Genomic DNA, 25,232 nt, shown 5'->3' with positions numbered 1-25,232 from the left:
GAGGACTTCAGTAATAGTATGCATATATTGTTGAAATGTCCGTCTTTTTGATAGAATTATAGTTTTGTATACTGTAATGAATTATAAGATGACAAACAGGGAAGATTTAAAAAAAGTTTTCTTCTCAAATCAATATTTCATGGCCCCGTAATTGTTTATGTGGTGAAAAGCTGTGCAATAAGTGATACATTATCCCTTAAGTGTCCGTATAATCACAAGCAACTAACCCTAACTTTAAACCTATAGTAAGTATGCTACATGTAGTTAAATAATATTACTCAGTAGCCTACTTATTTGTTTAATTACACTAACAACGTCTCCTTAAAATAAAGTGTAATCTTATTTACTTATTTGACAAGTAGCTGTGTAATAAGCAGAATAATGTACATCCAGTCAGTTGTTTTTGCAAAATAAACTCCTTCAGGGTGATACAAGAAGGTAAACCCCTCTACCCCTCCACTTCATCCTGATCACCCTTTCGAGTTTTATTTTGCTATTAAAAACTGTCTGGATGTACATTATCTATTACTTCAAATATATATTTGTCTTTATTGCAATGGGATTATTATGGTTAACTTGAGAGTAAATCGGCTTTAGAAAGTAAATAACTCACATTTACTGTAGCAAGTGTTCAGTTTGGACCCTGTTCACACAGTACTGCAAGTAAAGCCGCTGCACAATCTCCCCTCAGATTTGTTGCGGATCACTAACTTACGGATAAACTTCACTAAACTGCACACCCTGGGCGATAACCTGCTTGACCGCCGTCCTGACGTGCTGCAGAAATATTACTATGCGCTGCATGAGCTGGTTGTGCGTGGGAGCTGCTTCTGCTACGGTCACGCGTCGGAGTGCGCACCAGTACCTGGAGTGACCACTAGGGATTCAGGCATGGTGGGTGTCTGTCAGATTGATTTGTAGTTCTGATTCCAAAGAACAATTTATTATTCTTACATTGATGGATTGTAAACGAAGCACACTATTTAATATATCCTACACTTTTGATCCGACAGATTCATGGACGTTGTGTGTGTAAGCACAACACTGTGGGATTAAATTGTGAGCTCTGCAGAGATTTCTACCATGATGCACCTTGGAGGCCCGCCGAGACTGATAACGCACACACCTGCAGGGGTAAGATACACATGCATGTAGAGGTTCAAGAAAATCTTAATTAAAATGTCAACAAAAAAATCTTAACATGTGACTTTTTTCCAGAATGCAACTGTAACGGTCACTCCAATCAGTGTCATTTTGACATGGCGGTGTATCTGGCTACGGGGAACGTCAGTGGAGGCGTGTGTGACAACTGTCTCCACAACACCATGGGCCGCAACTGTGAGACCTGTAAACATTTTTACTATCAGGATCCAGCTAGAGACATCAGAGACCCGGCTGCATGTGTCTGTAAGTTGTTCATGATAATCTGCTGAGAAAAAGCCTTTCCATGGGACTTTTTTGTGCATGGTTTCTCCTACCTGTTGTTCATGTTGTTTCCTGTGTGTGTGTGTGTGTGTGCAGCCTGTGACTGTGACCCTGTGGGCTCTGTAGAGGGAGGAGTTTGTGACAGTCATACTGATCTGGATCTGGGTATGATTGGTGGTCAGTGTCGCTGTAAGCAGAACGTCAGGGGTCAGCGCTGCGACTACTGCAAAGAGGGACACTATGGACTCAGTCTTGACAACACACTGGGATGCCAGCGTAAGTGTTTGCATGTGTTTAGTGGATGTTTGAAGTCTGTTCTCCTCAAGTTCACACAGGTGTAGTTCATCAAACATTTGTGGTATATTTCTTAAATATAAATTCTACTTGGTTTAATGGAAAGACATTCATACATTTTGTATGCTTAAATATACTTATGCATTTTTTTATCCTGAGACTTCCACAGAAGATATATGTACTTTTTTCTATTATTGATTGCCATCAGGATGTGAAGAAAGTTTCAACCAGTATAACAAAAAGTGTTTATGGAAAACATTACCCTATCTTTAAGTGTGAAAATAACTTTAGGGATGTATGTGACATTTATGTGTTCCATGTATGTGTATGTCGTTGGCAGCATGTAACTGTGACCCCCGTGGCATCACCATGCTGGGGGCCCCATGTGATCAGATCAGCGGGGACTGCTCCTGCAAAAGATACGTCACTGGTCGCTACTGCAATCAGTGCCTGGTACACGCCCTCTCTCTCTCTCTCTCTCTCTCTCTCTCTCTCTCTCTCTCTCTCTCTCTCTCACCAATAAACCATCACATTCCTTTTAAATCTTTTTTTTTTTAAATGCCTGTATGTATTTTTGTTTGTGTACAGCCTGAATACTGGGGACTCAGTAATGATCTGGCAGGTTGCAGACCCTGTGACTGTGACTTTGGTGGTGCAACCAGCAGCAGGTGAGTCACTGATGTCAGTTATTGTATTTAAATGAGTGTATTTACCCTCGATTAGCAATAAGGAAGTGTCTGGTATCTGGGTGTAATTTTGATATACCAAAATTAAAGTCCAATGTTGTTCTGGGATTTGATTAACATTGGTACTAAGGTCAAAACTCTTTATTTTGTTTAAAGAATTGAACTAAACGGAAGTGCCGAACTGCAAGGTAGCCCTTGATTTGTAGAGATTTCAAGATATCTATGACAATTGTGAATAAACTCTTTTCCCTTTCACCTTCAGATGCATGATGGACAACGGTCAGTGTGACTGTCGGCCTCATCTGATTGGTCGGAAGTGTTCTGAAGTGCAGCCTGCGTTTTTCTGTGCTTCTCTGGATTATTACAAATATGAAGCAGAGGGAGCTATAGGTCACTCCCCTGATGATCCCGATCTTCCTGTGAGTAATGCTCATTCATATAAGCACCTAATACTTGCATTTTAACATTGTGTTGTTTTTTCTTTTGGTAGACTAAACTCCTAAACTTCATGTCATATTATAAGGGTACTGCTATAAATCTTCCCATTGTTATGAATAGGTGTCTGTTCTTCTCTTGGATGTGATGCTGGTATCATGGGCCATGGAAACAGGATCCTGCACATAGATCTAGAGAGAGTAATTTGTGTATGTCAGAGAAAGAATTCCCTGATTTTTGGGTTCAGTTGGATCTTTCAGCCCCTAACATAACTAAATGTTGATGTAATATGTTAAATGTAAAACCGTCTCCTTTGTCAGTTTACATTCATGTGAGTTAAACCCTCAGGTACCTTCACTTCCGCTGCACTGTAACACAAAACACTCAGAGCCGCATGCCTATCTGATACCATCATATCTTCTGAGTCACAATGGGTTTGGTGATTTAGCTTTGGTTAAAAAAAAGTTCCCCTTAAATCAATATTTTTGTCTTCTAGTTTGTCTTCCAATTTCCCAGTTAAAATGAATCATTTATATTTATTTTCCTTTTTTCATTGGCTTTTTTAAAAGCACGAATCTATCATAATTTAGTGAGTTTTTTCCAGGTTGGTTTGTTATGGCACCGTACCCTCCGCAGGAACTCAGACTGACAGTGCTGGTTGTCCAGACACACTATATCATACACAAACAAACCCACCTACGAACTGCAGAATGCTCACGGGTCCACAGCTGAAGTGACCCAGAATAAGATCAAAGAGCAGAAGAGATGCCAGCCCGTCAGTGCGAGTTAGTAATGCCCACCAAACACACACCAGGACTGTTTGGTTCACACAGTCTCTTACTCTCTCGTCCATCATCATTACAGTTTACACTTTCACTGCCTGCCACCTCACTCACTTCTTTCAGAAAGAGTGTCAAGTTGTGCTCTGCTTTTGCATTTGTGCTTGGAAAGACATTTTTATTGCCTACTGTATAGTGCACAATATTCTTTAAAAGTTTCTTTCTAGCATTATAAATGCTTGTCACTTTTGAGCAATTGAATGTTTCCTTGCTGAATAAAAGTATTAATTTATCATTTTCACTTTCATGTTTGGTGTAATTTCTTGTGCAGTCATAACTTTCAAAATGGAAGGTCAAGTTGAGCACATTGCATTGTGGGATATAATATCCCATGCAGTATGCTCTGGTTATGTAATGCACATTTGGAAATGTGCTTACTGTGTGCACAGTATAAATAATGCATATTACTAGAAGATTAGTATGAGATTATGGTGATATGCCACTCTGCACATAGAGTATTCATGTTATCCAGTATAAATAAATGTTATATCTTGAATATTAAGGTGAGCACGATATGTGTGCTTGTTGTTTAGGGCAATCCGAGGCCTCAGGCAGAGACCAACTGTGTGCAGCATCTCAACTATCAGCTGAGAAGACACCGCCGTCACCGTCACATCGTCCAGCAACAGAGGGCAGCACTGAGACGTATCCGACAGTTGCAACAAACAGTGAGTTTCCCTTCAGATAACTCCACCTCCACCTTTATCAGCTGCTATATAGCTTAAACTGCTGTATCCTATTTAATATGAGTCTGTGTCTGTTTTCAGCCCACCGTGAGCATAGTGCACAGAGAGAGACAACCGGGTCAGATGGTCACATGGACCGGGCCGGGCTTCGCTCGGGCTAAAGATGGAGCTGGCCTAGAGTTCACCATCAACAACATCCCTTACGCCATGGAATATGACATCATGATCCGATACGAGCCAGAGGTTTGTGGTCATTGTTTCGGAACATGGTCGCTGATTACTAGCTGGTAGATTATCTTTAACCAGCCAAACAAACAACAACCAGCTGATCATACCATCTACTAGTAATGACCATCTTGCACCAGTTTAGACCAGCTAGAATCCAGCTACCATGTTCCAGAAACATAGATTCCAGTTTAATTTGGTTCAGTGTCTTTTAATAGTTACTTAAAGGGATAGTCCACTCAAAAACGAATTTTCATTTTCTCACCCTCATGTTGTTCCAAACTTTATGACTTTCTTTCTTCTATGGAATGTAAAAGAAGATATTTTGAAGAATGTTGGTAACCAAACAGTTTCTTTTCCCATTTACATCCATTATATTTTTTGTCCATACAATGAAAGTCAATGGGAACCAATGATTGATGACAGATGACAGATGAATTACATTTTTGGGTGGACTATCCCTTTAATAAATATCCCATATCTAAAATTTGATTTAAAATCAATCATTTTTATAATCATTTTGTCTGTTCTTTTTGTTTGCATTCAGTCCACAGAGGACTGGGAGGCTTTAGTGAGCGTGACATCCCTGAATTTACCCACAAGTCTCCGCTGTGGAAACATGCTGCCCACAGAGCAGATGTACACAGTCACAATGCCCCACCACAGGAGGTAATATCATTGTGTTTATTTCTGTGTGTCCTTGTTTACCTGACATATCGTGAATGCTTTGTTTTTGGATGCAAGTGCACATTCATATTTCTTTGTAAGCACTTCTTGCATAGTTTTGCAAGTGTACTATTATGTATTATGTACAAAGTACTATTTTATTATAGCCAACCCTCGTTCCATGGCAGTTGTTTTGATCTTTTTCCTGCATGGCTGAGTTTTTAGGTGCCATTGCAATCTGACTCTAATCTGATTTCTGGCCTCGTCCCAAAGCACAGGAAATGCAGGAGCAAATTAGATTCTGTCAAAAGCTGCATCTCATAAAAAAAAAAAAAAAAAAAGATATTGGGAGAAAGTGAGAGAAAGAAGAAAAATAAAGGAGCGATGGAGTCAGGTGAGCTCAGGAAGTTCAATCTGGATATGTTACTGGTCTAAGTCTTTCCATGGGGAAATAAACCCCAGGCAGGAGATAAGACCTCACAGATATTATAAAGCTGGTGGAGCTGCTCTCTAACTGTGGGTAACTAAATAAGGGTGGATGTCTGGTGCTTGAAAGGGATTTGAATTAATTTTGTCAACATAGGAAAAGGAAGCAGCTGTATGTACTAACTGTCAGGGTCAGAGTCGTGTGCTCCTCCCTATTAAAGCTGGTTTAATATACTAATAGTTTGTCAGTATAAATAATAATCATATCTATAGTACATGCATATTTCTGTGATATAGGCACTACTAAGATTTTTTTTTAAAGAAATACTTTATTTAGCAGCCAAGTATGCATTCAATTTATCAAAATTAAATACATTTATAATGTAACAAAAGATTTCTATTTCAAATAAATGTTATTTTTCATCAAAGAATCCTGATTTTTTTTTTTTTCATAGTTTCCACAAAAATATTAAGCAGTGTTTTCAACATTGATAATAATAATAAATGTTTATTGATCATCAAATCATCATATTAGAATGATTACTGAAGGATCATGTGACACTGAAGACTGGAGTAATGATGCTGAAAATTCAGCTTTGGAATAAATTACATTAAAATATATTCAAATAAAAAGGTTTTATTTTTTAAATTGTAACAGTGTTTTTTGTATTTTTGATCAAATTGTGATTTAAATAGATCAGTGTCAATTTATGTGATAACAGTTATTTATAACTATTTACAAGCTTAAATTAGACATGAAATTTAAGGTTTTTATTGGAACCCATTGTATATGCCTACCTAGACTTGTCTGTCTTAGTCTATTAATACAGATAGTCTACAAGATAGTCAAACAGTATTGTTAGTGATGGCATATAACTTTTGACAGGTACATTGAAATGCCAAGGCCCTTCTGCTTTGAACCAAACAACCAGTATGTGGTGTCCATCCGTTTCCAGCGCCACGGCGTGTCTCACCGACATCTCACCGCCTTCATTCTGATAGACTCAGTAAGGATCTTCTCTCATTTACCATTATCAGTCATTTATACACATATGTTATTAAATGCTTGAAACAAGGAACGCCTGTGATGCAATTTCCTAACCACAGATAATACAAGTGCTGCCCTCTGCTGGTGGGTGAAAAGTCTTTGGTGAAAAATGCTTATATGTCTCTCTCTCTCTCTCCTTCAGCTTGTGCTGATACCCAAGTATGAGGAGCTTCCTGGTTTCCAGGGTGACGACGGCCCAGACGAGCATCGACGGCAGGAGATGGAGGTCTACATGTGTTTGGATTCCTTCACGACCCTGCCGATGCCTGCGCTGGCGGAGCTGTGCACCACACTCATCTGCAGCATCTCTGCTATCATGCACAATGGAGCCCTGGGTGAGTCACTGTGATGGGGTCAAAGGATAAATGACTCTCCTCTGTGTCTTGTCAAAACAGGTCACATTATAACCCATCCATTCCTTTTTCCTTCAGATAAATCTCATACTGTTGTTTAGATTCTTATGAATGGCTTCCTAAAAAAGTGATCTTTCTGCAGCATGTCAGTGTGACCCTCAGGGTTCACTGAGTGCAGAGTGTGACAAAGTCGGAGGTCAGTGTCACTGTAAACCCAATGTTATTGGCCATCAATGTGATCAGTGTGCACCGGGGACATACGGATTTGGGCCATATGGCTGCGCTGGTGAGACACTTTTTTATATTACATTTTGATGTACACTTTATATTGTAACTGTCTCTTTTTTTTATTTATTTTTTACAAATGTTATTTTAAGAATTAGATTAAACTTGACACATTTCTCATTGTCTCTCACTTCTCTTTCTCTGTCTGCAACAGATTGTGACTGCCACTCTCAGGGCTCTGTAGGGCATCAGTGTGACCCTGTGACGGGTCAGTGTCCGTGTCGGCCTGGGGCGATGGGCCGCCAGTGCTCAGACTGCCAACCAGGTCAGTGGGGATTCCCCAGCTGTAGGCAGTGCCAATGTAATGGCCATGCAGAGAGCTGTGACCCTGAAACAGGCGCCTGCTATGAGTGCAGAGACTACACAGCTGGACAGCTGTGTGAGAGGTGAGAAACAGTACACTGACTACATCAATTAGACCAAATCAATGTGACAAATTACATTTGGGTCACTGATTTAAGTCACAATGTAATGCACGCTTTGCAAAGGAGGATGAGGCAGTTACAAACTATATATCAAGTACAACAGTGAATTATTTAAAAAAGCTAATTAATTTGAATTTGAAGTTATTTATTTTAAAAGGGACAATGCACATTAATTAACATGAGCACTCAAGTCCATCATGTAAATGTGCCAGATTTAGCCATACAGGCTATTTTTCATCTGTAGTCCCTGTTTGAATGAAACAGGGTAATGAAATAAATATCAGTACTTCTTATTAGATACTGACCCCAAACTTCTGAACGGTAGGGTATTTAAAAAAAAAGAAGTTAATGCTTTTATCAAGCAAGAATGCAGTGACTTGATCAAAAGTGACTGTAAATTATTTTTAATTTCTACAAACAATTTCTATTTCAAATAAATGCTGTTCTTTTGGACTTTCTATTCATCAAAGAATCCTGAAAAAAAAATGTATTACGGTTTCCACAAAAATATTAATCAACTGTTTTCAACATAGATAATAATAAGAAATGTTTCTTGAGCAGTAAATCAGCATATTAGAATGATTTCTGAAGGATCATGTGACACTGAAGACTGGAGTTATGATGCTGAAAATTCAGCTTTGCAATCCCAGGGATAAATTATATATTACAATAGAAAAGAGTTATTTTAAATTGAAATATTATTTCACAATATTACCATTTTTACTGTATTTTTTATTTAATAAATGCAGCCTTGGTGAACATGAGAGACTTTCAAAAACAATAAACAAAAACGTACTGGCCTGAAACGTTTGAACAGTAGTGTAAAAATATCAAAAACAAAACATTTGTAAATTGCTAAAAAATATTATTTTGAATAAATAATAAAGTATGGTATGATACTAATAGAAACTTATGCCGCGTTCCAGGCAACCTGTAACCCGTGTTTTTCCAACTCGTAACTGGGAGTACATCGATCTAGTACGAGTTCACGGGCGGGAAGTCACGGGTTTGACTGCCGTTCCAGTGCACTTTCACGGGTATAAGGTTGGAAAAACACGGGTTACAGGTTGCCTGGAACGCGGCATTAACACCAGGCTGCCCTGTAAAAAAAAAAATTACGAGACAAAGTAATTAGAAGTAAAATTAATAAAATGTTGTTCTGTACAGAAATTAAATTGTTTATTCTGTCCTTTCTTTAGGTGTGTAAACGGGTTCTATGGTGACCCAGTATTGGGTTCTGGTGAGCACTGTCGCCCCTGTCCGTGTCCAGGAACCCCTGACAGCGGACACTCCAACGGAGCTTCCTGTCACGCAGACTATGCCTCTAACCAGATCCTCTGCCAGTGTCGTGAAGGATACGCAGGTATAATACAGTCAGTAAATCAACAGTTTTTGATTCTAATTTAGTAGGTTAACTGACTGTGTTCTGTCTCAGGTCCTCGCTGTGATCGCTGCGCTCCTGGTTACTATGGTGATCCTGAGCAGGTTGGCGGGGTGTGCAGGCCGTGTCAGTGCAACGGGAACATTGAACCCCAGGACCCAGAGTCATGTGACCCACGAACCGGCCAATGCCTCAAGTGCCTGTATAACACTGACGGCCACTCTTGCTCTGAGTGTAAATTGGGTTATTATGGAAACGCATTCACCCAGGACTGTAGGCGTAAGTACAGTGACTACTTTAAAACTTTAAAACTGTGAATGAATTCATGCATTTAAATCTAATTCTGCACTCTGTCTCATCCTGCAGGCTGTACTTGTGTAACTGCTGGCACTTTACAGGGCTACTGTACTGATGGAGTATGTCACTGTGATAGGCAGACTGGACATTGCCCCTGCAAACCAAACATCATTGGCCACAACTGTGACCAGTGCACCCCCAACCACTGGAACTTCGGCTCGGACTTAGGATGTGAACCCTGTGGATGCGTCCAGCCAAATGCCCTCAGCAACCATTGCAATATGGTACAGTATGACCTGTGCTATACAGCATTTTTCTTTATATTCATATCTTTATTAAACCTTTATTTTATCAAGGTTCTCTCAAGATTAAAACCTCTAGACAAGTGTGAAATGGCAGGATAAAACCTTACAATAATAAACAAACATAAACCAAGGTACATTATGACATAAAGAGATGTGACTAGACTTTGCCAAGGACTCCCAAATGTGATGAAATATTAAAGCTGGTGTGTGATAAAGTGTTACTAAGCTTGACATTTTAAAAACATCAACAAATGTTGTTTGCAAAATGTATTAATTGATTTCTATATTATCATTATACTGAGGCTAAACCTAATTATTAATATATTATTTACTTTCTATTACATTTACAATTTACACTACCATAAGTTTGGCTGTAGGTTTTTTTAAACTTTCTTTTATTCAGCTGGGATACATTCAATTGGTCAAATGTGACAGTAAAGACATTTATAAGGTTACAAAAATGTAACTTTTCTCACAGGTTCCACAAAAATATGAAGCAGCTAAACTGTTTTCAACATTGACAATAATAAGAAATGCTTCTTGAGCATAAAATCAGCATATTAGAATGATTTCTGAAGGATCATGTGACACTGAAGACTGGAGTAATGATGCTGAAAAGTACTGTTTTTCCATCACAGGAATAAATTACATTTAAAATATATTCAAATAGAAAACAATAGTACTGTTTTTAATTGGTGAGCATAAGAGACACCAACTATTGAATGATAGTTTATCTTGCAAAATAATATAGATTTAAATTTAAAATATAAACTTAAATGTAAAAAAAAGAAAGAAAAAGAAAACACTAAAATATTTCAAAGTGAGCACAATATTAATTCACTACCTTAAACAGTTGTAGTAGACATTTTAGACTTAAATTATGATTCAATTATTTAAATTTAAATGATGTGATAATTATTTTAGTTTTCTTTCAATTTAAATGTTTTAGTTGTTGTTTTTTGGGATTATTTAATTTATTTCCTTTTTTAATAAAAATTTTTCCACTTGAATTTGAGTATGTTTTCCGGACATAATCATTTTTGCAATTAGTTACAATGGCCAAATATACTGTTAATCTCTTCTCCTTTTTCTACACCCTGTTTCTTTTCTTCTGTCTCTCTTTGTACCTGTAGTTCAGTGGCCAGTGTCATTGTCAGCCAGGTTTTGGAGGACGGCAGTGCAATGAGTGTGAGGCTTTCCATTGGGGTGATCCCAGAGTACAGTGTGAAGGTGAGTATTGCACATATACTTCTAACTCCTCTTCTTCTCTGTGTCAGATCATTAGTGCTTTATCTCCCTCTGATCAGAGTGTAACTGCCACCCCCTGGGGTCCGAGACGCCTCAGTGTGACCGCGTAACGGGTGCGTGTGTGTGTAAGGAGGGAGCTTCAGGACGTCGCTGCGACGAGTGCGCCCGTGGCTTTACCGGAAACTTCCCCAAGTGTGTTCCCTGCCATCCCTGCTTCCAGCTATGGGATGATGTTGTGTGCCAGGTCCGCCGAGATCTGACCCACATCAAGGATGTCATTGCCATGATTCTGGAGAAGGGTGAGGTGCCCGGAGTCAGTGACGGCCGCATCCACGAGCTGGAGAAGAAGCTAGCGCAGGTTCAAGATCTGATCAAAGATGGAGACCAAGAGGGAATCTTTAACTTAATCAGCCAGGCTATTGATGACTTGAGGTAAAGCCTGCACACAGTGGGAAACACTGTCAATTTTATTACACTTTATGAAGACATTTTGAATCGTCAGATTTGTTTGTGTCACTTACATTAGCAAGGGTTACTGTACATTTTCATTCTTCCAATTGAATTTAAACCATGCATTATGTTGCAAAAGCTGTTTTATTTTTCAACAAGCTTAATTTTTGTGTTATTTTGTACATTGCTTGCACGTTAAATGAGGGTAATTGGAATTTTTCTCCATTTTAAATGAACATGATTTTAGAGCAGAGATCGCTTTGACTGATGGGCGTCTGATGGGTGTGATTCAGGACCTGAATGTGACGGCAGACCTCGACAAAGCTCTGAAACAAAACCTAACTGCACTGGAGAAAGAACTGAAAGACTTGAACAATACGCTTCACCAGTTGCGCAGAGGGCTGGAGAACTACCTCACTGCTGGAATGGAAGGTAAATTAGCATTTCTTATCGAGTATTATGCAAATAAACACATGAAATCAAAACTGACCAATGAAAATGAAAATGAAATGAAAATTTCGTTCCAAAGAATAAATGATTTGGCCTTGTAATCTTTTCAGCAAAATTAGGCTTTTGGATAAAATTAACCAATAGCCAAATAGCTATTTGGATATTATTTTAGTAAGCTCTCATTCATTATGACTCCATTATGACATTTAACACACTTTTCTCCATCCAATTTAAATGAAATCAATAAAACCTTTCATTTTTCTTTTGTTGAATATCCTGTTTCACTGCCATATTAAGGTATTAAAATAGGTTTGCAAAAGCCTGTTCACAATTTTGACGTCCTTTCGATAGATTTTGCCTAGAAAAATGTGCATAAAATCCATAGATTACATCAGCGCCTGCTCATGACCAGACCTCCTTTTCATTCACCATCATTTTGTCAAAAATATTTAACCCACGTTGATGTCTTTTGTCATTATTCTTTTACAGAGCAATTTGAAAACGTGCGCAAGTACTACCAGAGTTCACTGAATTCAGAGCAGCGCTGTAACGCCTCCGTATACGGACCCCAAAGTCCCGTGGAACAGTCTCAAGACACACGTAACCGTACCGAAGCCCTGCTGAAAGAGAGAAAGAACAGCTTCCTGCGTACAGTTACTGCCAACAATAGGTCTTTGTCTGAACTGAAGGAAAAAGCTCACGAGATAGACCGAAATGTCCGTCATCTCAGCAACAAGGTAGAGACTGTGGGCAAAACTTTTGGCTTGGGACCAGCAGAGAACTGTTAGCTAGATCAGTGACGCATCCTTGTTTCTATTATGCCTTAAGGTATGTGGTGGCCATGGCAATGCTAAGGGAAATAGTAGCTGTCCTGATAGCCCTTGTGGAGGAGCTGGTTGTCGTGACCATGACGGTGCGCTGAAGTGTGGAGGGAAAGAATGTAATGGAACCGTTGGTGCCTCATTGACGGCCCTGAGCCATGCTGAAGATGTTCATAAGAACCTGACCGCTGCCAGCGAGGAGTTACAAACCATGGCTAAAAAGGTAAACAGGTTGAGCATGTGCAGTGTGTGTCTGCTGAGAAAAAAAGCCTGAAATAATCTCTGCTTACATCTCAGCTTCGAGACATCGCCACACTCACCCAGACTGTGAAGACTCAAGCGAAGGACACTCTCGATAAAGCCCAGAGCAAGAAAGATCTCTTTGAGAACTCCAACAAGATACTCAAAGACTTCATTCAGAAGATTCGAGATTTTTTGAATGGTCAGTGATTGAGTGATTATGTGTCAATATTGTTGTTGTGTCGGGAAATGCAGTGGCATTAAAAATGGGGAAAAAATGAAAATTTACTCGCCCTCATGTTGTTTGAATTTCTGGAAGGTTTAAAGGATATAATTTGTCGAATACCCCCTGGCAGAATAAAAGTACAATAAATGCACACTACCTTTCAAAAGTTTGCAGTCTGTAAGATTTTTTAATGTTAATGTCTCGCCAAGGCTGCATTTGATCAAAAATACAGTAAAAAAACACCATTAGGTCACTTGATGGAGTTTTCGGTTCCTTGCCACTGTTGCCTTTGGCTTGCTCAGTTGGGGATATTTTGGGGATATTAATTTAATTTTATCAATCAATAAATTTACACTAGAAACAACCTTGTTGTGTTATTTTGGTTTAATGCTGTGAAGCTGCTTTGATGCAATCTGTATTGTGAAAAGCGCTATATAAATACACTTGACTTGACTTGACTTAAAAACAGTAACATTGTAAAATATAATTACAATTTAAATGATTTATATATATATATATATATATTAAAAATGACAGGAATTATTATTATTACAGGAATAATGGCAAAGTCATAATACACGTTTTTTTCAGGATTATTTGATAAAATAGAAAGTTTAAAAGAACAGGATTTATTTGAACATTATAAATGTCTTTACTGTCACTTTTGATCAATTTAAAGCATCCTTGCTTCATAAAAGTATTAATTTCTTTTAAAAAATAAAGAGTCTCGGTCTGGCACTGATCGCTTGGACACTGCAAAATGTCATCTTTTGTGTTCTACAGATGAAAGAAAATCATTCAGATTTTAAATAACACGAGGGTGAATAAATTAAAATGTTTGCACAACCTGTCATTTTAAAATGTTTAATTATGATAAATGCAAAATATCATGTATGATACATTTTTAATAGTACAACTGATGTTATATTCATGTTATATATAGAGGAGGGAGCAGATCCAGAAAGCATTGAAAAAGTGGCCCAGCAGGTTTTGGCGATCTCCTTGCCAGTCAACAGGACCGTGATGAACAACATAGTCAATCAAATCAAAGAAAACATCGACAACCTCACCAACATGGAGGAGCTGATCAACCACACCTCAGAGCAACTGGCCAAGGTCAAGGATCTGCTTGAAAGAGCACAAGATGCAAAGTAAGTGAAAGAATGTTGTTTACGCTTTTACTCAGAAATCTGTATTTAGTCAATGAAAATTTGTGTGTGATTTTGTGTTTGCCCAGGTCACAAGCTGAAGGAGTGAGCAATAATATCAATAAAACTAAAGAAGCACTTGAAACCTCTCAAAGTGCTATAAAGAAAGCTGAGACGGAAATGACCACAGCCATGGACAACCTCAAAGATGCCCAGAACATCACTACCACGGTAAACCTGATATATTGCTCCATTTATATAAATATGCTTATAAACTTACACTTCCATTCAGAAGTGTGCCGTCTGTAAAAATATTTTAATGTTTTTGAAAGAAGTTTCCAATGCTCAACCGGGCTGCATTTATTTGATCAAAAATACAGTAAAAACTGGAAAAGTTTTTGGAAAAGCTGAATTTTTATGGAGTTAATATTGTGCCATAATTAAACAAACAAATCCAGCATTTTGCAAACAAACTCGATCTGCTTTTCAAAGGAAAACTCGACTCGCAAACAAACAGAAAGCAATGTGCAAGTACAAAGGTCAATTTGAGCGAAAATGCAGTGGAGTAACACATGCATTGTGTTTTGCAAATAGAAATAAATGAGCCTAGATCATATTTCACAAATAAATACAAACCATCCAACAAATTGCATGTAACCTTTGAACAAATACCAAATCTAGTGCATACAAATGCATATCTGTCTGTTATGATTGTGAGACACTTGGCTTTTTATGAGATCTCTTGGCTCGATTTTCTCACGAATGTGTCCAGGCAGATTTTCTCACAAATGCAGTTGAGCAACTTCCTCTTCTAAAACAGTAGATGGTGCTAAGATAGGGGATTAATTTAGCGCTAGTCTCCCGGGAGAAGCACCTAACCCTAACCTCCTTTGCAAAGCAGATCGAGTTTGTTTGCAAAATGCTGGATTTGTTTGTTTAATTATGGCACAATATTAACTCCATAAATTTTCAGCATCATTACCCCAGTCTTCAGTGTCACACGGTCCTTCAGAAATCATTATAATATGCTGATTTGCTGCTCTAGAAAAATGTCTGCTTTTATAAATGTCTATTGATCAATTTAATGTGTCCTTGCTGAATAAAAGTATGAATTTCTTCTTTTTGTTTTAATATTGACCTCAAACAGTAGTGTATGATCTGATCTAATCTCCTTTCTCTCCCTCTCTTGAACAGGTTGACAACAAACTCTTAAATTTAGACAACAGCCTCATGGATGTGATGATGCGATTGGCCAATTTGTCGGATGGAGTGGATTTATTGAAGAATAAAACGGAGCAGAACAGGGAGATGGCAAAAGATGCCAAAGCCCAGTCGGACAATGCAACTCAAGAGGCTGCTGGACTTCAAGAGGTCTGTGTTTGAGTGTGAACATCTGGCTGCATTTGTTCAGTGAAGAAGGCATTAACATCAATGTTATTCGTATGTGCATGTTTGTGTTTACCAGGAACTGACAAATGCTGAGAATCTGTATAAGGAGCTGAAAGAGAAAGTAGACTCAGTGGGAGGAACGGGAGAAGGTAATGTTAGCCAGAGAGCCACAGAGATGAAGAAAGAAGCAGAGGAACTGCTGAATAAGGCCACCATGGGCATGGAAACCCTCAGAAGTACGTGTCCGACTGCATTAAACACTTACTATAGTAAAGCACTGGAAATTTATGGCAGCTAAAATGAACCAATGAGTTAAGGGCATTATCATTAAGCATTTACAGTATGTGTTATTTATACTGTCATTTTGCTATTAAACTTAATTATATTTGGCTCTTTTCTCATCTCCTCGTTTTTTTCTGTTTCCCTCCTCTGAAGAACTGGAGAGAAAGTTAAACAAGAACGAGCTGAAGATGCAGAATCAGCGGGATGAACTGGCAGATCTGGAGAAAAACGTTACAGACATCAAAGAATTTATCAGATTAAAAGTCATGGGCTACAATAACTGTCAGTAGGAACTGTAAATAAATGATAAAATCCTGGAATCAGTTGATCCTCTCAATCGCCCTCTGTGTGATTCACATATTGTTTAATTATGACCCAAATTGCTATTTCAATATGAATCGACAACTTTACTACATCATTTTTTAACATTGATGACACTTCAGAATGAAGCACTAGTTATTATTGTCATAACCTTTTCAGGTGTTGGAGAGCAGGAAAACAAACTGCAGATCCCCTAATATGCCAAGTCTCGTTTGATGATGTCCTTGAGTCACAAACACATTTTTTTTTTTTTTCTGAACTGCTGTTTTGTTCTTATTTTGTGGAAACTTGCTGACTGTTGGCTTTGAAATATACAGTGAAACAGAACCGTCACTTATGTTACACATTTAATGTTAACGGTATCAGTTAATTCATCTTTATGATTTATTTTTTTCAATGAATTCAGTGTTAAATTCTTTTCTTTTTTTTTAAATAAGCCAATCAAATCAGACCACAATTTGAGAACAACTGTATTAAATAAACTGTTGTGTAACCTAGTATTGTTCAAAATGTTGGGGTCAGTAATGTTTTTTTTATATATATATATTTCTTTTATTCATCAAGAATGCAATAAACTGATCAAAAGTGACAGTTAATACAGAAATAATTATTACAAAAGATTTTTATTTCAAATAAATGGTGTTTCTTTTAACTTTCTTCTCATATAAGAATCCAACAAAAACAAAAAAAATAAAATTATTGTTTCCACAAAAATATTAAGCATTTATTTTAGCATTGATTATAAAAATAAATGTCTTTCAGTACTGGATAAAAAATATATATAAAAAAGAAAACAGTTCTTTTAAATTGATATTATACTCACAACATTGCTGTTTTTTTCTGTACTTTTGATCAAACAAATGTACCTATGGTGAGCATGTCTTTCAAAAACTTTTTTTAAAAATCTTACCGACTCCAAACTTTTGAACGGTGGTGTAGCTACATGCCTAACACCATATCATATTTTTTATATTGTGTATAAAACATATATGAACACATTAAACCTTTGATATGGAATTTAAAAGTTGTTCTGTTTTATTTATATGAAGAAACAGACACAGCTATTTTATTAATTACATCTGATCTACAGGAGAGGGCGATAGAGATGGTAGAAAACATGCAACAGATTGTGGGACATAATTACAATGAAACATAATGTTTATGATTCTAATGAATATTTCAGGTTTGTTTCGGCATTCTATTTAGAACCTTTAAATTTGTGCCTATTAACTTCTTTATCTTTGTGTTATCCTTTCTGTTTTGGCAGGTCATGTTCATTTGTAATCCTGTCTGTGTTTGGATCAGTGGCTTTAGTTGACCCTGAGCTAAGAGCTTTGATTCATATCATACCACAAAATCATATTTGTTTCACACTATATTTTTTCATTCCTCTTGATGTCTTCTCCTTATAGTCCTATATTGTACATTTCATAGGAAACGATGTTTAATAAATCGCATCAATAAACAGGCTATATCCTGTTACTGGAGGTCTCTAGGTCTGGCTTGAATATCACTGGTTGAAATAAGTTACTAATAAAATAATTTTGTGAGCTGTAGGCCTACTCACATAACCAGACAATGTTTAACATGAAGGTCTTTCATTTGTTATTTGCATTAATATCTAGTCTTCATTGTTCCTTAAACAATCATGCAGCTTTCCTTAACACAATTTAAAAAATGAATACAGTGGTGTGTAAGTTTTACTACTATTACTTTTTATTGTGAGCGTCCTTTTGATTCAGTTTTGAGGAGCGCGCGCATTCCTGTTCGACTACGCGCGTTCATGTGCAGGGCGCTCCGGAAAACAAGTAGTGGATTATTTTTTCCAAGACACTGAGTGGAATTCCCTGTTCCCTGAGGACCATGTTGCTTTACGATTCGCAGGAATCACTTTACTCCAGCGAATGTTTTCCATCAGTCATTTCCACAGCTGTAACAGGACTTCAGAAAGTCCGTCTGACTCTGATATCGCCCAAAGTCTCATTGGCTTGACCATCGACAATATCACAGTAAACATGTGAGTATCGCTTCCAGCATTATTAAAGAAATGCGTACGTTTGCGTTTTATTTCTGATGTTACTAAAGGTTTTATGTGAAAGTAAGGTGAAGTTGTGTGACGGCTGAATAGTGATTTTTATATTTTAGAGGCGCGCGGCAGCTGAAGGGAGCTCATCATAAAGCGCACCATGCGCGCGCTTCTCTTACTGTTCATCTATGGTAAGTGTAGCTTGAATAGTGAATCAAATTCTTCATGATATGCTGTTGTGGTTTTGTACAGTTATTAGAGCAAGAGTGTCAATAATGTAGTTATTTTTCGTAATATCTTATATTTTATCTTCATGCATTATTATTAGTTTAGTTTGCAACGTATGTAAATATGCTTTGTACAGATGTTAAATGGATTATGAATTATTATTTTTTTCGGTGGAAGTGCCTGTTTCTCTATACCGCTTTTGAGAGACAGCTGTTTATTTAATTTTATTACTATATATTATACATTTTGCCATTTGAAAATCTCTCTTCTTTTTTTCCATATATTGATATGCAAGTGTTTCATAGCCTATTTGGCACTCATAGTGGGCCAGACTGATAGACTTTATGTATGTTTAGATATACTTTTGGGGCCAGAAGTATTAACCATAAGCATTTAGGCAGTACAGTATGAATGTATAGAAAGTAACTCATACATTCTTTGCATTTAGATGTGTATGGCCAAGTTCAACCATTCACCAGATGTCTTTGTGCCTGACCCCACACAAGACCCATGAATCCTTTGCACCTGTTAATATAATTGAAGTCTACTCTATTGATGTCTCAGTAGACTCGGCTCAGTTGACTTGTGATGCTCCACACTAACAATGAGTCTGAAGGGAGGCTCTTTCTCAAAGCCAAAGGTCTCCAGCCCATGTTATTACCCCCCTCTGGCATCCAATTAGCTTATTTGCTTATTTCCTCAGTCTGTCTAGTTCAAGTTGAAACAAATTTACAGGCATACTTAAAGGTAAACAAGAGGTCAGCAGGTTACAGAGAGGCCATGTGTTTTGGATTAATGAGTGACAGTTCTTCACTCATTGAATTAACTCAGGTTCTCTCATCTTTGCAATAGCGTTAACCAAATATATGCATCCTTGATTGTTCTTTGAAAAATTATGCACACCTTTTGTATATGAGTCTAAATCTGCTCATTCGAGAATACCGACCTTCACATTCCCTTTTTCTCAACTTTTTCTTTCTCAAATCACAACTGGGAGTTTGCCGTTATCTGAATGACCTTCAGTGGGATTGTGATTAGAAATAACAAATTAAAGTGAATGAAATCAATTCTAGCAAAACAGAACATTTACATGATCTTATTAAAATGGTTTATTAATGGTGCATGTTGATAAATTCAATGGTTTAGTAGGCTAAGAGTTTTATTAGCTATTTGAATAAAAGTATTTAATAATTTGCCAATAATGAAGTTGGGAACCCTGTTCCAGCACACGTTTTGATAGACTTCCTACACTTTTTACTATTGTCTTTCCTTCTTCTGGTGTTAAATCTAAATCTAATCAAGTAATGCGGTGAACGGATGAAACATCTGTCTGACATCAGAAAGTTTCAGAAGTCATTTTTGCAGTTCAGTTTTAATAAATGAGATTTTTAGACTTGAAAGGAAGGTTTGAGTTAGATTAAACTCTTATTTTAAAATATTAGGAAATTTGATTCCTCGTGCCTTTTAAAGAAGCCACAGTGAGGTCAATATCCAATTAGAGGAATTGTACGTATTACTTTGTATGTACTGATAAGAGTCACAGTCTCGTTTCCATATATACTCCAGACCTCACTCATTAGTGTCCTCAGTGTGTTTACTGTGTTCCATGTCTTTCTTTATCATTTAGTGTTACTGTCCAGCTGTCGTGTGCTGTAAGTTTTGTGTAAGTGATGGGCTCCAGGGCTCGGTAGGAGCCTCTGTGTCTGAGAGGATTGATAAAGCTGGAGAGAATGTGGAGGTGTCAGAGGCAGAGCAGTGGGAGTGTTATTTTTGGTGAGCCTCTAATGAAAGTAGCGGGTTTGTAGGAGGCAGACAGCTGATGAGGAGCTGCTCTTATTTAGTTCCTGTCACATTTATCGTCTACTGCCTGTCTGAGTTTAATTTTAAAGGCCATTGAACTGTTCACGGATTGTTTGACTGCGACAACGTTGTTCACAGACAGTTAATTTAAGTTGATTGTGGATAGAGTTGGCCCACAGATATTGTTAGAACTGGTTTAGAAATGATCATGAATTGATCATCATTGCACGGTTGCAATTTACATGCAAAAATTGCATTATTATATATATATATATATATATATATATATATATATATATATATGTATGTATAACTGAAATATACAAGCTTGATAAAAATGATCATTCTAGAAGAAAATTTCAGATGGCACTTAGAGGCTTTTGCATCTGAACTCTTCATATATATATATATATATATATATATATATATATATATATATATATATATACACACACACACACATAATAATGTCTGATACCACTAGATGACCTCCTGTGATATTTGTGTGAATGGGGCATATATAATTTGTGCCGACCAATCACAATTAAGAATTCAATATATAAGTACTTTATAATTGATAGAACTGATCATTTGTGTTAGATGACCCTACAATTCCATCATAGACTTTCTCCAAAAATCATGTAATAATCCATTCAAGCTGTCTATTCATCTTCAGAAAAAATGAAATAAAAAGAAAGCCTTGATGAAAAGAAGATGAAAAGCCGTAAGGAACCTTTGTTCACAAGTTTCATCTAAAGCTTTGGTGCAATGTGGAGGAGAGGAATAGAAGAAAGGACTAATGCGGGGGGTGGAGAGGTGGTGAAATGAAAGGCAAAGAAACGTGTCTGTTTACATGAGTCGAGTTGAATAAGATTTCTGCCTCGGGGAAAGAGATTTCTAAAGAGAGAAGCGTCAGACAGTCATGGCCAAAAGTATTGTCTGTGACATCATTTTTGTGTTTCGCAAAGTTTACTTCTTCAGTGTTTTTAGATTATTTTTTACATGTTTCTATGGAAATTGATAAGCATTTTATAATTTTTAAAGGCTTTTATTTGCAAAAACGGTAACACTGTCCCAATAAGGTTCAACATTAGTTAATGTATTAACTAACCATGAACTAACCATTGTTACTGTATTTGTTAACGTTAGTTAATAAAAATACATTAATTCACTGTATGTTCATGTTAGTTAACAGTTCATTTAACAAATACAACTTTTGATTTTAATAATGGATTAGTAAATGTTTAAATTAACATTAACAAAGATTAATAAATTTTGTATAAGTGGAGTTCATTATTAGTTCATGCTAATTAATGTAGTTAACTAATGTTAACTAATGAACCTTATTGTAAATTGTTACTGCAAAAACATGAAATATGCAAACAGTCAATATTTACAGTGTTGACCCTTCTTCTTCATAACTTCTGCAATTTGCTCTGGCATGCTGGATATCAGCTTCTGGGCCAAATCCTGAGTGATGGCGATCCATTCTTGCCTTATTATATGTGCTCAGAGTTCATCACAATTTGTGGACTTTTGCTTGTCTACTCGCCTTTTGAGGATTGACCACAGGTTCTCTGGGATTAAGATCCAGGGAGTTGCCTGGCCACGGATCCAATATTTCAATGTAATGATCTCCTAGCCACTTCATTATCACTCTTGCCTTGTGACATGGTGCTCCATCAAATTGCTCCTGGATCGTTGGGAGATGTCTATCAAACGTCTTGCAGGACATATTGACATCATTCTTTATTCATGGAATTTTTTTTTAGGCAGAATTGTGAGAAAGCCCAATCCCTTGGATGAAAAGCAATCCCATGCAGGGATGGTCTCATGATGCTCCACTGTTGGCACGATGCAGAACCCATGGTAGCTTTCACCTTTTCTTCTCCAGACAGTCAATTTTCCAGATGCCCCAATCAGTTTGAAGGGGCATTGTTTACTCACCCTCATGTTGTTCCAAACCCGCATGATTTTTATTCCTTCTGGTCGCTCTTTTCCAGCACTAGAGCTTCAAAAAAGTCATAAACGCACCATCAGTTTTTTTCTTCTGAACAGAACATGCAGAACAGTTTTGTGATATGGATTTATTATTGAAAAGAGTCGACTCCAAAGAATGATTCGTTCACAGATTGAAACACTTTTCTCACATTTCTCACACTTTCTCAGTCCTTTGACCTTCTGATTCCTGACAAATCTCATGCTCCACATGTGGACACGTATGTGTCACAGCTGTATATACCTCCATATGTGATTGTCAGGATATGAAGTATTTTAACAGACTGTCCTGAGGGAATGAAGAATGATCTCTCATGCAGGTCAAGGGAAGTTGTGCAGAAACATTATAATTCATGCTGTACCCGTATTCCCCGGAGAACCTGCCCACAGAACATCCTCTTTAATGAGCTGGAACAGCTCCAGCAACTCCTTCAAAGAACATTTCAACTAATTTAGTAACACTTTACAGTAAGGTTCAATTTATTAACCTATAGTTACCAGCACTATTACGTAATCACAAAAGAAAACTACTAGTTAATAGAAATCACTCATTTCTAAAATATGTGGAGGCTTTTTAAGAGGGCAACTGAAAGAAAGCTTTTTTTTTTTGCAATTAACAGGTCAGTTCACATACTTTGCTAGGATTTATACTACATTTATACTGTTCAAAAAGTACATTTCTGTAAACCGTGATAGGTTTTTTTAAGGATTCTTTAATGACTAGAAAGTTCAAAATAACAGCATTTAAAAGAGAATAGAAATCTTTCATACACTGTAAAATCGAATTAGTTAGACTTACTTAAAAAAGCATGCAAACCGATTGCCTTAAAAAAAAACAAGTAAAGTGAAATAGGAATGTGGTACTGACAAATGCTTAGTTAAAAAATAACTGTAGAGAGTACTTGATAATTTACTTTAAATGAAATATAATTGTTACCATTGTTGTGTTTTGCATGCTGCATGTTGAAGTCTTTGTGACTCAAGCATGATCAATTGCAAGATGGACAACAAATATAGAGGGATTACATAAACCCAATTAAAAGTTTCACAAGGTATTTAGGACATAAGTGTTAGCAACAAAATTATAAAAGATTATTAATTGACATGAATATAGTTATGTTATACATCATTCATTCATACATATATATATACTGTATATATATATATATATATATATACATATTATTTGTCTTCCTAAATATATATATATATATATAAATATATATATATATATTACTTCTCTTCCTTTGAAACCAAATTACTGATTTCTTATTGCATCGCTGCATCAATGGGAAGAGAATTACAGTAGTATAAATGAAGTTCCAAGTGCCCAACCAAAGGGAACGCTAATCGCCATAATGGTGACTAAAAACATTTTATGAAAATCAACATCAATTTATGAAGTCAGCTTATGTGATGTTCTCTCAAATTTTTCAGTTGTATTGACAATTCTACATTCAAGATGACTTTGGGAGATGAGTGAATGCAAAGAGAGAAAATTAACTGCAGAAGTGGAGGAAATTAGTGAAAAGAATTTCCCTGCCTCAAAAACCAAACTCAAACCAATCAATTAATCTTTACTTGGGTTTTCTGAGTAAACAAAGCATAGTATGTGAATAGTACAGATTACTAGATTTTAACAATTAAGTTAAGACATTAAAGTTAACTAAAAAGTGTTAGTTAGAATCACTGTTGGATTTTCTCACTTTTGATCAATTTAATGGATTCCTGCTAACTAAAAGCGTTATTTGTACTGACCCCAAACTTTTAAACAGTGTAGGTAGAAGATTAATTTCCATAAGGTCTCTAAAATACTGTCCTTATAGATCAGATAAACCTATGAGCATGTTAAACCTGTGAATGTGGTTAGGTTGTTTGGAATGTATGTGTTTTTAGCAGATTTATTTTTTTTACACAGTTCTCATTGACTTAATGCCGTATGAGAGTAGGGCAGGAACATACAATTCATCATCTTTCTGCTTTATTCCCAGCAGTCTTATTGGGAAAAGGTCTATGTATTTCATTTAAACTCAAAAACAAGTATCTAAAGACTGATTATCTCTAATCCTATAAGGACATTCTCTCATTGGTGACATCAGTTCATCTGTCAGGGCTTCAGCTGTTTTGTTCATTGGAGGAGCCACAGGAGCCGAGGAAAGAGACTTTAGGAGAGGTGTGTGTGGATGTGTGACTGGAGAGGAGCTAGATATGACGGGATCTGGAAATAGCACTAGGGTTAGAGGAGAGAGCAGACTTTGAGACTGGGCAGTGGGCTCCAAATAGCAGACACCTCTCGTCAGACTAACTAGACTCACAGTGCCAAAATAAACTCAGTGAAAAGGGAGTAAGATTACCAGCAGCAACATCCTGTATCCGCATGTATTCTCTATATTTCACATTTGCCCACAAGGGCATCTGAATGCTGCATCATCATTACTGTCATGTCTTGCTCAGGCTTTGACAGTCAGAACTGTGAGGACATTGAAACTGTTTATGTCTGCCGTTGTCTGCTTTTGTCACACACAGTAGCCGCAAAAAGCATTTAGTCACTCAAGCCACACCTAAAAACATATGAATGTCTTTGCATTGTTTTCTCAATTTGTTGATAAAACCCATCTCTTTAAATCACAATATTAATTATTTCTGTATTTCAGTACATACTACCGTTTAAAAGTTTGAGGTCAGTAACATTCAAAAATGACAATTTAATTATAATGAATGTTTCGGATTATTCTGAATTTGCAATAATCGATTTTGCATCAAAAACTAAAAATCCAAAAGGTTATTTGCTTCAAAGAAAGACAGCACAAGCAAACCTTTTATTTCACC

At 36.9% G+C, this 25,232-nt stretch overlaps 2 protein-coding genes across 3 annotated transcripts in view; both read left to right on the top strand.

Annotated features, from left to right (window-relative positions):
- lamb2l (laminin, beta 2-like) overlaps positions 1–17,371 on the top strand; it is a 44,945-nt gene extending 27,574 nt beyond the window's left edge. For both annotated transcript variants that reach the window (XM_084098469.1, XM_084098468.1), the window contains exons 8-35: positions 692–894; positions 1,014–1,134; positions 1,219–1,407; positions 1,522–1,701; positions 2,060–2,172; positions 2,308–2,387; positions 2,668–2,824; positions 4,213–4,347; positions 4,447–4,608; positions 5,138–5,259; positions 6,569–6,689; positions 6,873–7,065; positions 7,226–7,369; positions 7,523–7,754; positions 8,993–9,156; positions 9,229–9,453; positions 9,541–9,755; positions 10,910–11,006; positions 11,084–11,456; positions 11,722–11,906; positions 12,414–12,661; positions 12,753–12,968; positions 13,043–13,187; positions 14,155–14,362; positions 14,449–14,590; positions 15,554–15,730; positions 15,825–15,984; positions 16,184–17,371. In XM_084098469.1, coding sequence (XP_083954595.1) covers positions 692–894; positions 1,014–1,134; positions 1,219–1,407; positions 1,522–1,701; positions 2,060–2,172; positions 2,308–2,387; positions 2,668–2,824; positions 4,213–4,347; positions 4,447–4,608; positions 5,138–5,259; positions 6,569–6,689; positions 6,873–7,065; positions 7,226–7,369; positions 7,523–7,754; positions 8,993–9,156; positions 9,229–9,453; positions 9,541–9,755; positions 10,910–11,006; positions 11,084–11,456; positions 11,722–11,906; positions 12,414–12,661; positions 12,753–12,968; positions 13,043–13,187; positions 14,155–14,362; positions 14,449–14,590; positions 15,554–15,730; positions 15,825–15,984; positions 16,184–16,320 — 4,844 coding nt within the window. In that variant the 3' untranslated portion in view covers positions 16,321–17,371. The remainder of the gene's footprint in view (positions 1–691; positions 895–1,013; positions 1,135–1,218; positions 1,408–1,521; positions 1,702–2,059; positions 2,173–2,307; positions 2,388–2,667; positions 2,825–4,212; positions 4,348–4,446; positions 4,609–5,137; positions 5,260–6,568; positions 6,690–6,872; positions 7,066–7,225; positions 7,370–7,522; positions 7,755–8,992; positions 9,157–9,228; positions 9,454–9,540; positions 9,756–10,909; positions 11,007–11,083; positions 11,457–11,721; positions 11,907–12,413; positions 12,662–12,752; positions 12,969–13,042; positions 13,188–14,154; positions 14,363–14,448; positions 14,591–15,553; positions 15,731–15,824; positions 15,985–16,183) is intronic.
- Positions 17,372–18,118: 747 nt separating this feature from the next.
- lamb2 (laminin, beta 2 (laminin S)) overlaps positions 18,119–25,232 on the top strand; it is a 37,987-nt gene continuing 30,873 nt past the window's right edge. Inside the window, exons 1-2 of the mRNA XM_084098470.1 lie at positions 18,119–18,368; positions 18,497–18,568. Of these exons, the coding sequence (XP_083954596.1) occupies positions 18,538–18,568 (31 nt within the window). The 5' untranslated portion in view covers positions 18,119–18,368; positions 18,497–18,537. The remainder of the gene's footprint in view (positions 18,369–18,496; positions 18,569–25,232) is intronic.

The sequence above is a fragment of the Abramis brama genome, assembly GCF_963993115.1.
Source record: "Abramis brama genome assembly, chromosome: 22".
NCBI classification, from domain to species: Eukaryota; Metazoa; Chordata; class Actinopteri; order Cypriniformes; family Leuciscidae; genus Abramis; species Abramis brama.
Note: the sequence above shows the minus strand (reverse complement) of the source record. Positions and strands in the feature narration are given on the sequence as shown.